An 18,212-nucleotide genomic window follows, 5' to 3' on the forward strand; every position below is an offset into this window, starting at 1 on the left:
AAGAGGCTGGCCACTTAACACGTGACCCTCTCTTGAAGTCCTACTCGCCGAGTCCAGCTGCCCTTATAAATTTCGGAGAAGAGATTTAAATTTCGAGTGGAGAAAACCCCTCACAATTGCGTCTTAGGGTTTTATGGTTTTCTCCACTTTTCCGAAATTAGGGTTTTCTCCACTCAGCGCCTACTCACCGAGTCCAGCCTCCGACTCGCCGAGTTGGCCACTTAACACGCGACCAAATTCGCGACCCTACTCGCCAATTCCACCCATGGACTCGCCGAGTTCCCCTTTCATACTTACACTTTGAACCCTGAATTTGCACTCCTGAACTTGGGATGTTACATGTATGGTATATGTGGTTGGTATTTTGGGGGTATCTCACTAAGCTTTCGGGCTTACAGTTGTGGTTTAAATGTTTCAAGTACTTCAGGAGACCGTGGCAAGGCAAAGGCATGATCGTACCGCTCCTCATGATTATGTTTTATGATATGGTTCTGGGAAGACTCTGATAAATAATTGTATTGAAAACCTTTTTGTAATAATTTAATGAAACTGGGTTGTTTTGAAAAGTTTAAATTGGTTGAAATTTTTAGAGTGTTACAGGTCTTGGAGTAGAACAGGATATCATTGATAAACACTATCACCGACCGATCCAACATCGGCCTACACACCCAGTTCATGAGATCCATGAACGATGTCGGTGCATTGGTAAACCCAAATGGCATCAGTAAGAACACAATTGGAATACTAATTGTGATCATAAAAGCAAATTGAATTATTCATGTCATGAATACGCTCTCGAATCCTTCAGATCTTCGCTCAATATCAACTTAACGACCCTTTGGCCACCTTCTAGACTCTCAAAATCGCAGCTTTTGGGTTTATTATTGTAGAAAACGAATGGATTATCATATATCTCAAAAGTAGTGGAATAATGGGGTATTTATAGTTGAATTGGGGATGGTATTTAATATGGAATGTTAGGGTTGGATTTGAATTAGGAAACTAAAGGTGGCTTATGGATTAAGCACATAAAATTAAGGCAATTGGTGCTTGGGGAGTAATTTCTGTCTTCTATGGTTTATCTTCAAGGCCGATTTTGGGCATGTTAAAAGTGGATTTAGCGAAAAGGCCATCACACACATATTGTTCGAAGTTTTGTCTAGTTTCCATAACATCTTGAATCTCCTTAATTCGATTTATGAGTCATCATATATGCCTAGAATACTGAAAAGGGATCCATCAGCCCAATTATAATTTAGCAAGCTCATCAATTTAGCTACGTTTTGGTCCATTTTTGCTTCTATTTCATCAACATGTATTTTTTACCTACAAAATAATAATTCAAAACTTTATAAGCACATTTTGTTCCAAATAATATAAAAACATGGTATAAAATAATTAGATAACATCGGAAATGTATGTCTAAAATAGGTGTTATCAATGGGTTGTGTTCGAGTTTGTGTATTCTGACCCACCAACCCGAACACGACACAATTGATAGGTCTAGAGTTGGTAACAACAAAGTTACACAGACCGTGTATCATTACATAAATCGTGTTTTATCATAATTTTCTCATTTAGGCAACATACTTCATTATCACCTTCAAACTGCACTTTTACCATAACACGGACCATATAACTTGCCCAAGAGCTTATTTTCTTATTTGCATGTCCTTATAAATTGAACCAGCTGCCCTATTTTAAAACTCTGATTTCTAACGACTTAGAGGCGTTTCTGAGACGACCTTTGACTATCAGAAACTAGGATTTGATTTTAATTTTGTAAGTTAAGACTCGTGCTTTGATTTTAGTTTTTCCTGCTATGATTCACTTTTAGTCATGACGGACTAAAAAACTTAGATTTCAATTTTGCACATACATCAACTTCTTATGTAAGTAATCTTATTATTTGTTTTCTTATTCATGTTTCTATATAGTAATTTCAGTTTTGATTCAACCAGACGTTTTCATTTGATTGACTTTATGTCGAGTGCTTAAATTATGGTTAAGTCAGTATTGTTAATCACATCAGTAAAATCCGTAATTGTTTTACTAATTGATAAAAAGAAAAAAACCATCAAATTGGTTTTGTGATTGAATTTAATGTCGATGTAAACTCGATATTTCATGTTTTTTATGTTTTCAAGCTTGAGAGCATTATCGAACATTGTTGAGAATATTTACATAAAACCTAATTCTATTTGTCAGCCTAATTCTAAGAGCTTGTTAAGACTAGGTTAGAAAAGTTAAGTTTAATTCAAAGAACTTATTTGATTAGACACCTTGGAAAATAAGGAATGCTAGAGTTTTTTAGTATTTTTTTATCTCCAACTTCAACAGAACGTGATTTAGATACCACTTTCGGATTAACTCCATAATTAAAAGAATCCTCGCAGAAATGAATCATTTTTTACCTTTGGTTTATTTTATAAATATGTTTTATGCAATTTTTTATTTATGTTTTTAGTTGATAAACAAACCCTTTTTTTAATTATTAGGACGTGTCCGTAAGGATCAACTATGTTTACCTTGTATTATACTTTTGTGCAATAGATTGTGAATTTTACTAATCTAAACTGCAAATTTGGTCAACGTGGTAAGCAAATAAGGTCCAAAATCTTTTGAACTTGCATGGATGGTTCAAAATCATATTTATTTTGTGGTTATAGTCCATGAAATAGTTGAATGGTCAATTTTGCCCTTTATTTTATTATCTATATATTTTTATATTTATTTTAATACTTTATTAATATTAGATAATAATAAGAAAAGGATCAGGCCCAATCTCTCTCTTTATTTTTCTATTTCTCTCTCCAAACACCATTTTTGTAGATTGAAACATAGAAACACAAACACATGTACCTCTGTAGATTAAAACGCACACGCACGCACATACACCTGTAGATTAAAATAAACACACACATGAGATGCCCTTCTTTCTTCTCCATAATTGCACCAAAAGTCCAAAAACCCTCTCCGTTGTTTATTGATCTTCACGTGTATCTAAGCTCCCCAACAAAAGATATTAGAGCAAACCTTATTTCTCTTTACAGTAACAAAAACGAGGATAACAAATAAATTTCATTGGTCCGTGATTGTGTTTTGATCGCAAAACAAATGATGATGATGTTGATGATGCGTTCTCTCTTTTTGTTGTGAAAATTTGATAAGCTTCACTCCTTTAATCGTTGCAAATTTGGATTTTTTTGTTCATATGGGGTTTTTCTTCATGTGGGTTCCGAGAAGCAAAAGGAGAAGCCTCCAAGAAGAAAGTAAAGAACAAGTTTTTGTTCATCTGGATTTTTTTTGTTCACATGGATTTTTTTTTTGTTCATATGGGTTTTTTCATTTATGTAGTGTGTATGTGTTTATTTTCTGGTGTATGTAAGGGCACCCACAATCCATTGAACTTTATAGAGTTCAATGGATTTCTACATCATCCATTAAACTGTAACATCCCAAAATTCAAGGCCAAAATTTTCATTTTTAAATAAGTTATCATAAAACCATAAGTAATAACACATTCATAATAACATCTCATGTCAAAACCAAAGCGTCAATAGTCAAACATGTTATCATGAAATAATATCAAAGTGTAATCCCAAAGATCTCATGTGCGGAAAACATAGTGTGATGCATTGCGATCGAGCCGACTCCTTTCCTTTGAAAACGAAGTACCTGAAACCAAAACCGAAAACCGTAAGCACGAAGCTTAGTGAGTTCCTCCATCATACCACATACTATACCAAACACATACTGTCAGACAATTCTGGGGTTCCCGACCTACCCATGTCAAGCATTTCTAGGGTGCTCGACCTACCCTGTCAGACCATTCTGGGGTACCCGACCTACCCTGTTTGGCAATTTTGGGGTGCCTAACCTACCATTCGGTCCTTACGACCGTAACACGGGGACTATTCCCCTCCTACTACCATTATCACATAACAACATATCATAAACATACTGTCAGTCATATCTGGGGTGCCTGACCTACCCTTCGGTCCTTACGACCGTAACATGGGGACTATTCCCCTCCTATTATCATTATCACATATAACATAACATAAACATATTGCTAGGCATGCATGGGTTCTAACGACCCCTTCGGTATCTTTCAACCGGTATCCGAGGACTATTTCACCCCTACTACTACTATCATGTATCATAGAGCATCCTAGCACACAAACATAACATATAAGGGCATACCAGATAATTATCACAAAGACAATCATCTAACAAACAACTCCTACTAGTGGGCCAACATTGTGGCCTTAGACCCACTTCTACTGGAAGGTAACTCACCTCACATTGCTGAAGTCCCGTAGACAAAACTCTAGCTACTGGATGACAGGTTCTCGAACCGTCAATCATCAAAATAACACCCAATCAGTAATTGGGTTCCAATATATACCCATAAGTCCGTGCTTGGGGTAAAAGGCTACTTTACCCCCAACTTAGCTTGACTCGAGCCAATGGCCCAATCCAAAGGCCTAAATATCAACTATGAGTCAAAGCCAAACATATGGCCCAATTTTCCAAATTTGGCCCAAACCTTTACATGGTCTTATTCTAAGGCCCAACCATTTATTCCAGTCCAAACATTTAGCATTTATAATGGCCCAATATCTCATAATCATAAAGGCCCACTTATGGTTCATCAATGGCCCAATTTTCCAAATTAGGACCAAACCTCTTACATGGGCCTACCCAAAAGCCTATTAAATTATTCTAGTCCATATGCTTGATTTTGGATGTCCCATTAACAACCCAATCACCAAAGACCAATAGAAAGGACCAACTCAAAGCCCAAGTGAAATTAGGGTTTTCACATAAAATGACGATTAGGGTTAAGTGTTTCTCACTTAACCCATTAAAGACTTAATCCATTAAGTCCATCACTCTACTAGATAAACCATATGTTGTGATTGGGTGTAATTCACAATTCCATTCCAATGGCCCAAATGTGGGTCCTGATAAGTCCAAGGCCCATATCCAAAATTAGGGTTTTCTAAACCCTAATTAGGGTTTCCAACCCAATATTATCCTATTAGGCCTAAAACTAAGCCCTTAGATCCATTAGGGTTTCATTAGGCCCATTAGGGTTTCATAAGTCAGGCACCACCCACTACCACCTCGAGTAGTGGTGGTCAATGGCGGCTCACGGCAAAGGCCACCACCCCATGGTGGTGGTTAGGGTTCTAGTCCAATCGAGTCCAAGCATCCAAAAGGTAATCCAAACACATGCAAAGCACACCGTCACCGGATACGGCGGTCGGTGGCAGTAGCCACCACCCTACGGTGGTGGTTTTGAGTTTTCTTGTCATTATTCCAACACTTACAGTTTACAACACAAATCCTAGTAACACACACTCACTAACATAAACAAACACACATACAGCCACCCTAGTGGTGGCCAGCGGTGGTAGATGGTGGCAGTGGCTTTCTTGGTTGTCCGGCCAACGAACCCTCACACAACACCCCCTCACAGCAAAACATACACACATACACGTTTTTTCTTGCAAAGTGGACCCAGCCACCCACCTGGTGGCGTTGGCGACGGCAGCAGTGTGACATCCCCAATTTCACGTCCAGAAAAGACCGATTTGTTTATGCTTTGTTTTTAAAATCAGAGTAATCTTGTAAAGAAAACAATTGCGGAATTTGTTCCCAAAATATGATAAAGATTTATCAAAGCATTTCTTTAAAGAAATGTATTTTCATTATATAACAAAATCTCGGGATGTCATGTTCCGATACAGACACATAAGCATAAACAGAACTTACATTATTTACACTAAAGATTTTACATCTCCTTTAATCTCTTTGTGAAATATATCTTCGTATCGATACCTGTGATACAAAGGAAACTGAGTGGGTCAGGCTTGGGAGCCTGGTGAGCATATAGGGTTTTCATCCCATAATGTTATATCATATAAATATAAATAGAACATCCAAAATTATATAATTTCACCATATAAAAGAAACTCTTATCCCACCCCCATCGATCCTCACAACGCCACGATCTAAACTCTCGTATCTAAACTTTTCCTCTTTATTTGATCCCTACTCACGGATCTAAACTGATCTCTCCACCTGATCCATACTCTCGGACCTAAAACTAACCTCTTGGTCTAATCCATACTCCCGGATCTAAACTAATCTCTTGGTCTGATCCATACTCCCGGATCTAAAACTGTGCCCAATCTATACTCCCGGACTAGGGACAATTAACTATGTCTTAATCCATACTCCCGGATTAATAACAAGTTTACCTATTAGTCTGATCCAAGCTCTCGGATCTAAAACTGTGCCCAATCCATACTCCCAGACTAGGGACAATTAACTATGTCTTAATCCATACACCCGGATTAATAACAAGTTTACCTATTGGTCTGATCCATACTCCCGGATCTAAAACTGTGCCCAATCCATACTCCCGGACTAGGGACAATTTACTATACCTAAATCTTGTTTTGATCCATACTCTCGGATCTAAACTGTGCCCAATCCATACTCCCGGACTAGGGACAATTTACTATGTCTTAATCCATACTCCCGGATTAATAACAAGTTTATCTCTTTTCCTGTTCCATATTCTCGGATCTAAATCCAATCTCTTGATCTAATCCATACTCACGGATCTAAAACTAACTTCTTGATCTGATCCATACTCACGGATCTCATCTACCCATGTCCTACCCAACATATTCGTAGATACAAAATATATATACAGTTTAACTCATTAAAACCTATATAGTTCATCCATTCCATCAACATCTGAAATAAACAACAATATATAAACACATAGCACGTATTTCATAGCAAATACTTAATATTTATGTGTTAGAAGAAAGTGACCACATACTCACCCAAAACATATACTTAATACATTCAAATAATACTTGTATTATAATCGTGTTTATGAAAGGGAATATACACTCACTTGATTAGAAGATGATCGCACAGCACTACGGCTCTTCAAGTAGATATTCTTTGGTGAAATCGGGATCACTTCACACACCGGGTTTCTCGCGGGCAGAGCTTCGGCTTGGAAACTCTTTTCTTCCCGGGATCTTCGGACTTCGGGACTTGCTTCGGGTCTCAGGAATGATATCGGGGCTTTGGGGGTACTTCTTTGCACGTAAATTGAGGTAATATGGGAGAGAGATGATAGAATGAGCAACCAAACTCGGCTGGCCCTTCAAATCTATTTATAGGGCAAAATCTGCCCTTGCCACGTCGTGGCACATTTTTCCACGTCGTGGGCTTGGTCGTCATTGTATGCGTTATCGCAAGTTGCATCTGGGGGACTCCCGGAGGTGTCAGAAGACTTGCCACGTCGTGTCACTGCTTGCCACGTCGTGGTATCTGACAGTTTTGGGGTTTCGCGCCCCGAAATTCAGAAATTCATTACTTTCGCATACGAACTCCGTTTTCGACGTTCTTTATATCGACACGTAGGTGAGATTGTGCTCTACAACTCTCGTTTAGACTCCATTGGCTAATTTTGACTTTATTTTTAATATATTATAAATATATTACTTATATATTATCTTTAGTAGGCCGGGACAGGAAAACTCCGTTCGAAATTCATAACTCCTTCATCTGAACTCCGTTTTCGTCTGTCTTTTTATCGTTGGACTACTATAGAAGACATCTTCGACTCTCGTTTAGATCACTAAGGATAGATATTTATCTACCTTAAATTCACTATTTACCCCGCGCTGGGTCGTGCCGGTTCTGTCGCGAAACTTCGACAGGTCATAACTTCTTCGTTATAAATCGGATTTTGGCGTTCTTTATATGCACGGAAACCTTATGACATATACAACAACTTGGTTAAGATTAATCCTTCTAAATAATCTTCCATCAAAAAGTCATTTTTGATGCTTATCGTCTCTAAATTGACAATCCCGGATCTACGGGTGTTACAAGCAGCAACCCAGGCAGAAATAGCAGCGGCAACCACGCCTTCCACGGAGACAACGCCTCGACAGAAGAATAAGGAAGAGAGAGGGAAGATGTGTTGGAATAGTGTCTAAGGCTGCAACTATATTAGGCAAGTATTTGACCCGATTGTGCATGGTCCTTTTGGGTTGCCTTCACCATAGCAACTTGACAGGATGATTTATTATGAGAGAATAAATATTATTGATATATTATGAGAATAATATAATGAATAATAATATTGTTATTTGATTAATATAAGTCATGAATTAATTTGGTGACTTAAAGAGATTAATTAAATAAGAGGGTATAAACTGTCAATTGTTTGATAGTTACACTTTGGGCTGTAAATCCTTCTTGGATAGAGGTTGGACGAATTCTAGGGCTTGGGATAGCCTCAAATTCGTCCAAGGCTTATCTTTGGAAAGGATTTGGATTGCTTTAAGGAAAGATTATCCAACTAGGGTTTAAGGGTGAAACCCTAGGAGCCTTACAAGTATAAATAGACCCCTAGGGCAAGGGAAATCGGCACCTCTGCTAAAGCAAAGAAACCCTGGCCGATTTCTAATCCCTCTCATCTCTCTCAAATCATCCTCCTTGCTAGTTGGTGTTTGTAAGCCATTAGAGGAGTGACAATTGTGACTCTAGAGCTCCAAGACAACAAGATCAAAACAAGAGATTCAAAGGTAAACTTCTAGATCTGATTTTGTATTGTTCTTATACCTAATTAGTCATTAGAAGTCTTGGATTCAAAGCATGTTTAATTAGAGAAACCTAGATCCAAGCATTAGGGTTTGCATGTGCACATAGGAATGTTCATATGGCCAAAACCCATCAAGGTGGTGGTGCGAAACTCACCGAGTACCGCAGCAGTAGCCACGCCTCACGGTTTTCCGATAACCCACGCGAAGATCCTTGCTATTCACGACATTGCTGGCGGCAGTAGGGAGGGTGGCGATTATGGAACATGCTCGACTGGTCTTCCTACAACCACACATCGGCTCAAAGACTCTCCTTCGTCGGACATGAGAGCAGCGACGGAAGAATAGAGGAGAGTGAGAGAGAGCGACCCAACCACGAAACCATTCCCGATCTTTAACGATTTGGTCACGTCGGAGTAGTGGCCTTTCATCCTCGTCGATAGCTAGATAGCACGGCGGCTCCTTGGTGGTTTTCGGCATCAACAGCGGTAGCGGCGCCGGTGGTGAAAGGGGAATAAGGGTGGAAGTGGCGCCTGATGCTCCTCTTTAGGGTTAGGGTTACGGGAGTTATATATCCGACGCTTTTCCAAACTCATTTCCATAATGACAACTATGGTCCCCCCCCCCCCCCCACAACATTTTCTTTCAATCAAAGCCCATAATTTATCCTTTCAGCCCTCAACATTAAAATCCATTACAAATCAAGTATAATACTTACCAAACAACCCTCCGTTTTCGAATTTCTTTACAAAGTCAGTCCAGAAGTTACCCTTTTAACTCCCAATATCTCAATTATGACATATTCAGCCCTTCCACCTCTTTTCCTTTCAAATTAAATCCGAAATTACCCAAATAGCCCTTAGTCGTCAAAATCCTTTCAAGTTAATTCCCAATAATTTACCAAGTAGTCCCTACCTTCATAAATATTTACAAAACCAATCTGGAACTTACACTTTTAACCCCTTACTTCTAAAACTGTGAGAGTTAACTCCTCGAGACCAACCCTTGATATATAATTATTGATTTTTGGGCTACTCTTCGTTCATTAATTTGTTTATTTATTTATTTAATAAACAGGGTGTTACATAAACGCATATACAACAACACCCACAACCCATTAAACACTTATTCAATCCTAATCACCACTTTATTCCTTCTATTGAACCATTCAATGATCATTCAACTCTATTTCATGTCATCACCCACACTCCATTTAACTCGTATTCAATCCTAAGCATTACCATATCCAACTCTTATACTACTTGCATTGTGGATACTCTAAGTGTGTATGTGAGATTTTGATTTGCAGGTAAAGGATGAGGAAGATGAGAGAGAGAGAGAGAGAGAGAGAGAGAAAGGGTACCGTGGAGGGTGGGTGGGGGATAGTTGGACCAAAAAAAATGATTTTGGACTATCTATGCAAGTTTAAAAGATTTTGGACCTTATTCACATTTTTTTTGCTAACCACATGGATAAAATTTGCAGTTTAGTCTTTTTCTTACCTCCTTTTATTTGTTGGGTCCGACATCCTAAATGGTGTCTTATACCAAGACTTTGTGTTGCCTTTCGTAGAAAGGCTCTGAGTTTTATGGTCTTAATTTTATCTTTAGGACCATCAAACACTCATAACTCCACTCTTTTTCTTTTGTTTGTGTTATTCTTTTCTCAAGGTGAGGGTTTATTTTAGTTCATATGTAGGTGGTGCGCTTTACTGAATCGTTCTTCGAGGGCTCTTCCCATATCTCTCTCTTAATTTTGGCGTTTTTGACACTATTTTTGATTTCTTTCTCCATGGTTGTTATAATCCGATTTTGTTTTTGGCAAAAAAGAAGTTTCTCATCTCTTTTCTCCGGTCACCATATTGTTGTCATTCAAAGGCTCTTTAACATGCATCTGTTTTGGATACTAACTTGCTATGATACCATAATAAATATCTATTTTTTTTCTTGTTCAATTATAAAAGCTCCAGAGACAACATCTGTTTCGGATAGTAGCCTTCTGAATCCATAACAAACATCTAACTTTTATTGTTCCAATATGAAAGCTCGAGGGACAATAATTACAAGGGGTCCAAGATCAAATAGGAAAATATAAGAATAAAATAAAACAAGATATCGAATATAGAAAGGAGAGATCATACATGATTTCCTTTAGAGTAAGGAAAACATTAAGAAACCAGCGGTTAACTGGTCATGCTTTTGATTTATGTTTTTGTGTTTATGTTTAAGTTCAAATGGATTTTTTATTTCATTCTAAAACTCATATGGATTTTTTATTTCATTCTAAAACTCATATGGTTAACCAATTGTAGTATTCTTTTTGCATTTTTATTTTGTGGTCACGATCAAAAAAATTTTGGTTTGACTCAAACCATAAACTGAGGTTGCTATTTTATTTTAGTCGAACCATACAAAGTTGTTAAACAAAGCACAATCAAGATTTGAACACCTATTTTCTTTTGTTTACAAATTGAATAAAATTTATTAAGTTGATTCGAATGGATTAAATTTTTTTAGTATCACAAGAGATATCAGATGTGTCGGAGAAGAAGACCGAATGGGAGTGGAGGAAAGGTATGTCGGTAGGCCTTGGGCCTTAATACCTATAAATGATTAACAGATACAATAAATAATACGTGGTAAATAATAAAATGAAAGATGTAAATGCCATTTTCTACATATTTATAAGTTTTTCTAATGAAGTTAGGCGGAAGAACTATTGGTATAATATTTGAAAACCATATCGATGCAACATATACAAATTTTGAAGGTTGGACCAAATTTACAAATTTGACCAAACCACATGGACCAATTTTATAATTTACTCACAAATTTATTTTTTTATCTTAGTACATATTACATGCGTTTTTACATTTTAGTAAAAGTTAGCCGTTGTTAGAAGGTATATCTGAATTATTTCTAGTTTTAATAGTACAAGAATTCGTTTGCACATAAATAATTTCAAGGAGTTTGAGTTCAACTAAAAAAAAAAAGCATATTAGACTTCGACCCTAGTTTCAACATGTCTTTATAAACATAATAATTATTATATTTTAAATTTATTTAATATAGATACTTAATACTCTATATTTAATATATACAAAGTGAATAACATGAGCCACCAAAGTTTTATCTTATATCCAACAATTAACCAACAAGCTAATAATCTAGTAAATAACTCTGTTGCTTTCGTATCATTCTAAATAAAATATAATTTGTATGTAGAGCCACCGAAAGTAGAAGATAGATGATCAAGATAAAAGTCATACAAAAAATGAAAGTTAAGTTAGTGAATGTGAAAAATTAGACATTTCTAATGTTATCAAAACACTTCAATGGTATTTGTGTGTGTTCCTTTTCAAACCATGGACAATTGGTGGAGTTGGTAACTTATTTAACTAGGTGTAAGCTTTATTTTATTATTTTTTTAAATCTTGAAATTAAGTGGGTCAAGGTGTTGAAAGATTGCTATGAAGCAATTAAGCCAAAGTTGAAGGATACAGATTATTATATCGGGCATTCTCTATGCTTCTTAAGTTGTAACAAGAACACCACCCCAATCATAGTTCCTATTCTCATAAGTTGTACTGATCATTGATGTAGCATACTGATGCAATAATTGGACATGCATATCATGATTATGTAGTTAAGACTTTGACAATGACATTTGACATGTAGGAAATATGAGGGATAAAAAAGAGAATATCTTAAAGAAAGCCATGATCAGATGGAGATTGATCGTTTGGTTTCATCGTGTACAGTTTGCAATGCATTAAGTACAAGGCACCAGTACACTGTGGCACGTTAGCCATAAAGTAAAATGGATTGCAATGAAAAAAACTAAAGAAAGAAAGGTACCAAGTCATATATAAAGCCACTATCCCATTTACGCATTTCGTCGAACACCTTGTTTGCACCTCTGTAAATAACTCCATATTCTCCATGACAATGGATAGTAAAATGGATTGCAATAAAAAGATATACAAAAGAAAGGGAAAATGGATTGCAATAAAAACATATACAAAAGAAAGGGATGATCTCTTTCACGCATTTCGTCGAACACCTTGTTTGCACAATGTAAAATATCTAGATTACAATAAACGAGCATCGTCGAACAGGTTGAATAAAAAAAAATAAGGATGGTCTGTCAGACAACCATGTAACCATGCCAAGACCCATGAGATGAGCCGACAACGATCATCTACTTAACCTTGGCCAAGACCATAAGCTCTGTTATTCACGCTCTGATTACATGGTCGTGGTTCATCAACCAGACATGGGTTTCTGTCTTCTTAGGAATCAAGAATACAGAGGTACGAGCCTATAGAACAGATCCTGTTCAAGTAAGGTCGTGCATGTTCGTCTCCCCATGAGAATTATATGGTTGCGTACATTTGCATTAAGAACCGATGTGGGAGTCGTATATGAGAACTGGTTTTCATTATTTGCTATCCACTGCACTTAAATACTAGTATATGATTGAATGCAAGAAATTAATTAAACCGACTTCCTTTTTCTTATGCAGTTTTGCTATATAGTTTCTTTTTTTTTTTTTTTTAATCCCACAAGTTTATCTCTACTTTTTTTTTTCTTTTTTGAGTTTGCTAATGTTAATTGTATCAATCGAAAAAAAAAACTAGAAGAATGACTGACTAGTAAATAGGATTTCTCCCAAGTTGGTGAGACTTTCTCATGCAGTCCAAAACTTATTTTAGGCTCGACACAAAATAGTGAATATTTTTGTCTAGCTAAAGGACACATAAAACAAACGTTATTTTCTATTTTTTGGAAGAAAAAGAAAAACTATCAATAAGCTATGGATGCCCAAAACAATGATGGCAATCTTGAATAGTAACTGCACGAATCTTAGCTTCCAGCACTTTTTTTTGAAGTAAATAGAGGCCAACATGAGCAGAAGCTTTTCCAATCATTCTCATGCTTAAAATCCATTGTATCCAAGCAAAATTGTGATCGAACTTTTCCATATTAGACTTTGTCTTGGGTAGTTGAGACACAAAGATGAGGTTAAGTTCCAATTGTGGAACCAAAAGTACATATGTAAGCAATTAGTGTTCATTTCTTGAAGATCATTGAATTTAGATGACTCTTCCCTAAGAACTTTCAATTTTGTGAAGTAGTTGTTTTCCAAATTTACACTATGCCATAGTTGAAGATATAATTCGACACTCCCAATGGTCTATTTTCCAAAAAATCAACCACAAACACAAGTGATTCAAATTAAAGTTAAAAGGTTTCTTGTAAAAATAAAACAACTAATAACTTGCTAAATGACATTTTCAATCCCAATCCAATGATAAAAAGGATTTAAAGCTAAGCTTTGCGATAAATGACACGCCTTTCTCTCTTGTATTCAACTTCTTCCCTTTGATGCATTATTATCAATGCTCTCCTCACAACCGACTCATTCAGCCCCATTCTTGTCAAATCATCAATCAGTCTTCTCTCCGATAAATGAGACCCAATTCCCATTCTTCTCTTTATCTGACTTTCCGCTTGCTGTTTTGTTTTTTTTTTTCAAAACACAAAATTAAATAAATAACGAAGTTTATAAAATAAAAAAGTACTATTATGTGTTAGCAAACCTTTATCTCATTTGCCATCTCAGGGGTCAAATTGATATGTTGATTTATCCCAGATTTCGCAGCATCCATCGTTGAATTCTCAAACAGTCTAACTGCTTCCACAACATCAATATCATTCGCCACATTTGACCTAAAATACATTTTAAAAAAATAACAAAACAGTTAATACTAGACAGTAAAAAATAAAACTATTACTGGCTTTTTATTTTTTACCAACTTACAGTCTCATCTTTGCTAGCGACTCGCTCAACCTAACTATCGCTTCCAGCTGTCTCACTGTTATTGGTACAGCTGTCGCTTCACCAGTTTCGTTTGCCTGTTTCCTCATTTTCTGTATAAAAAAATTTCACAAAAAGGGTGTTAATTGACATAGATTGAAACTTCAGGGACTAAATTTATAGAGTATTAGTATATGGTTTTAAACCTGTCTAATTTCAACATAAGTCTGCTGCAACGAAGTAGCTGCAGAATCGGATAGGCGAGGTTGACTCATGCTGCGACAGTACTGAATATACCTGAAGAGATGAGATTACGGATTAGCCCTTTACCATAATGACCATTCTACCCTTTATATATAAAATTATTACAGAGTACAGACCTTTTAAGCCAGTTATCATCTTTAGTATCCCTAGGTTCACCCGCTGCATTAGCAGATGTATGGACCTGAATAATATGAGTCGCTATTTTCTACATTTAAAAAAAAAACACAAAAACAAAATGTTATCATAATATTTTAATATAACATACAAGAAGAGTTTTTTAATAAAAAAAAAAAAAAAAAAAAAAACCTTGTCTTGGCTGAACATCTTGATATCTTTGACAATGAAGATGAGGTCAAATCTTGAAAGGATTGTAGTCTGTAAGTCAATGTTATCTTGTGCAGTCTTGAGATCATCATAACGGCCTGATGGAGGGTTTGCTGCAGCTAACACAGAAGTTCTGGAATTGAGAACTGTTGTTATTCCTGCTTTGGCTATGGATATTGTTTGTTGTTCCATGGCTTCATGTATGGCAACCCTAATTATAAAATTTGAAAATATGTCAGAGTTTTGAGGGTAATTTGGTAAAAAGGAAGATAAACATTGTGTTAACTTTTAATCCAACCTGTCTTCTGGTCTCATTTTGTCGAATTCATCAATGCAGACAACACCACCATCAGCCAAGACCATAGCCCCTCCTTCCAGATAAAACTCGCGCTGAATGATTTTTATATTTTTAAATTAGAATAGGAGAAAAATGGAAGGGTGTTGTGGAATATTTGTATTAAGAAAAAAGAAAAAAGACAAGAAAATTACAGTGCTGTTATCACGAATGACAGAAGCAGTAAGCCCAGCTGCAGATGAGCCTTTCCCAGAAGTGTAAACAGCTATAGGAGCAGTCTTCTCAACAAACTTGAGAAACTACAGAAGAGAGTAATTTCATGGGTTAAACGTTAAATGCAACAAATAGTAAAATACCTTCATTCATTTACTTGGATTATTAAAATTACAACTCTGTAATAAAAAGAAATGAAAAGAATTTAAGGTTACCTGTGATTTTGCAGTGGATGGGTCTCCCAAGAGCAAAACATTAATATCACCCCTCAATCTTACACCATCAGGCAAAGTCTGTGGAAATAGAGGAAATGAGCTCTCCTACATGATTAAGTAAAGACAACAATATTCAAGGGCAAAGTTGGCATTATACCTTCCTTGATCCTCCAAACAGGAGACAAGCCACAGCTTTTTTAACATCCACATGGCCAAATATAGAAGGGGCAATCTTGGAACATATGTTTTCATATACATTGCCTTCTGCTGCAAATCTCTTGAATTCTTCAACCTGAAAACACAATGAAGGTAGCCCACTAAGTAACAAACAAAACCAAAGCAATACAATCTCTATTTCCACTAAAAGACAAACATAATTTGCATCAAATGATAGTAACTTTACCTCTTCTTGTGTGAAATTGGCAGGACCACGAGTAGCTTCGTTTGTTTCTTCTATTCCAACAACTCTTATATACGGTTGTCTAATAGCAACTGCTCCTTTGTGACTAGATCAAAACAGAAAAAAATTGCAGATTTAGCTATATTCAAAATGTATGAAAGTACAATGTTATTGGTGAATTAATAGAGTGAAAGTATTACGATGTGGATGTCTTGGAAGCTTGAAATATGCTGTAAATTCCCATTATAGTCAGTCTTGTACCAGGTACAATTGTTTGTACAAGTTGTCTGTCTACAGATAAAAGCATGTTCCTTGGTAGCTCACCAGTTGGGACATCCTAAGATTTAAAAACAGGCCAAAAAGTTAGAAACTTCAGTAGTGAATCATTGTAAGAAATCATTAAATATCAAGACTTTTTACCTCAGGATTTTCTTGAAGTTTCAAGGTTTGTTGATCAACATACTTGCTTCTATCTGGGACTACAATCCATGGGTCAACAGGGCATGGTGTTTCACCCATCTGTAAAAATTAAGAGCAAACGCATTTAATATAAAAGGAGTTCACATTTATGGAGGAAATGGCAACGAGGTGATGAATGTATTTAATTACCTGTGCTACATGGTCACATGATCTTGGCACAATTGCTCCACCAAGCCCAGGGCGACAAGGAACCACCTTCACATTTTTACAGTTCTTACACAACAAAGTCACGTAAGTTGCTTTAGCCTTTGTACGAGATGCAGCAATAGTAATCCCAGATATCTTAACCAGTTTGGATATGTATTGTGCCTGTGATTAAATTAATTGGAAGATCCAATAAGAAGTGTTAGAATCGCAAACGAGATAAGCTAGCAAGAAATTTAAGCAATGAAAACGGAAAGATTAAGGTACCAACCCCGAGGGCTCTCATTGATACAGGATCCTCATCTGATTTCAACAAAATTTGAACCTCCCCTGTCTGTGGCTCCTCCATTTCTCCAGTTTCTCCGGCAACTCTTGCCTTCAAATTTGCATTCACCTCTGCCGCAGCAGTTTCGAACTAAGAATACAAACATAGCTAAAATAAGATATCCAGTGCTCAAAATTGACATCACAACAGCTAATATGTATATTAGGTTCAACAGACTCAATCCTTTGGCCCAGAGTGAAAATAATTCGACTTAAGTTAGAGACGCTGATTGTAATTTAGATGTTATACTTCAGAAACCTAGATCCAATATTTTTTGACCTAATTACAACCATTCCCATTGTGGAAGAAAGCAGATGTGCAAAAAAAAATTGTGTGCATATCGATACTATAGCGTACCAGAGGGAGGTAATCGGAAGGGTTTTTCCGGAGCAAATCTCGAAGATCTTGATCTTTGTCATAGGTGAGGAGATCGGTTAGATTAACGAGGAGGAACTTCGGATTTTGAACAAGGCTTTCTCTGTAAGGGAAGACGTTGGGCTCGTTCGGACGAGCGAAGTTCCTGATGAACTCTTTAAACTTCCTGAGTACCGTGTGGCGGTTCGCCGCCTGTTCGGGATCGGCGCCGGCGCCATGAGGGAACTGTGCTTGGTCGCTGTAGTGTACCGCACCTTCATCCCAGCCAGACATCTTCAATCGTCGAAGCTTTCTTTTGGTCTCTCGTCGACGTTCTCTCGCTTTCTCTCTCACTTCTCTCTAGAAATGCTCTTTGTGCGGCGATAGTCCTCTCCGTCCCGCCCTTTTTCTCAGGTATTTTGGCGGGAAAGATATGGCGGGAAATGATGAGAAGTGATAGTGCACTCGTTGGTGGCTGGGCCTGCTTACTTTGGGCCGGTAGTAACATTCTGGTGACTCAAACGTTATTGAATCAAAATTGAGCAATACTTTAGGGGGGGTCATTTGTGTAGTTATATTAATATTTAGGGCAGACTGCGACTGACGTATTTTATTATACTGTATTTATTAAAATAGGCAACATTTTTTTTTTACAATCATAGCAACGAACTTGAATTTATCCATTGATTTTAAACAATATGTAATCCGTATAAAGTTGCTGATGTCATTG

General features: G+C 36.8%; 1 protein-coding gene and 1 non-coding gene across 2 annotated transcripts; both read right to left on the reverse strand.

The window, feature by feature from the left end:
- Positions 1-12,776: 12,776 nt before the first annotated feature.
- MCM5 (Minichromosome maintenance (MCM2/3/5) family protein) lies at positions 12,777-17,875 on the reverse strand. Its single transcript, XM_079013302.1, has 16 exons — positions 17,486-17,875; positions 17,075-17,218; positions 16,789-16,968; positions 16,600-16,698; positions 16,380-16,516; positions 16,183-16,285; positions 15,937-16,071; positions 15,780-15,857; positions 15,546-15,650; positions 15,355-15,446; positions 15,039-15,267; positions 14,849-14,937; positions 14,675-14,765; positions 14,472-14,581; positions 14,251-14,380; positions 12,777-14,164 (listed from the first exon to the last, which is right to left on the reverse strand). The coding sequence occupies exons 1-16, from the start codon at positions 17,774-17,776 to the stop codon at positions 13,979-13,981; spliced, it is 2,199 nt and encodes a 732-aa protein (XP_078869428.1). The 5' UTR covers positions 17,777-17,875; the 3' UTR covers positions 12,777-13,978.
- On the reverse strand, positions 12,789-13,000 carry LOC145071779 (small nucleolar RNA U3). Its single transcript, XR_013690785.1, has one exon. It is a non-coding gene; the product is annotated as a small nucleolar RNA U3 (small nucleolar RNA).
- Positions 17,876-18,212: the final 337 nt, after the last annotated feature.

The sequence above is a fragment of the Lactuca serriola genome, chromosome 8, assembly GCF_051521515.1.
Source record: "Lactuca serriola cultivar US96UC23 chromosome 8, Lser_US96UC23_V15, whole genome shotgun sequence".
Classification (NCBI taxonomy): Eukaryota; Viridiplantae; Streptophyta; class Magnoliopsida; order Asterales; family Asteraceae; genus Lactuca; species Lactuca serriola.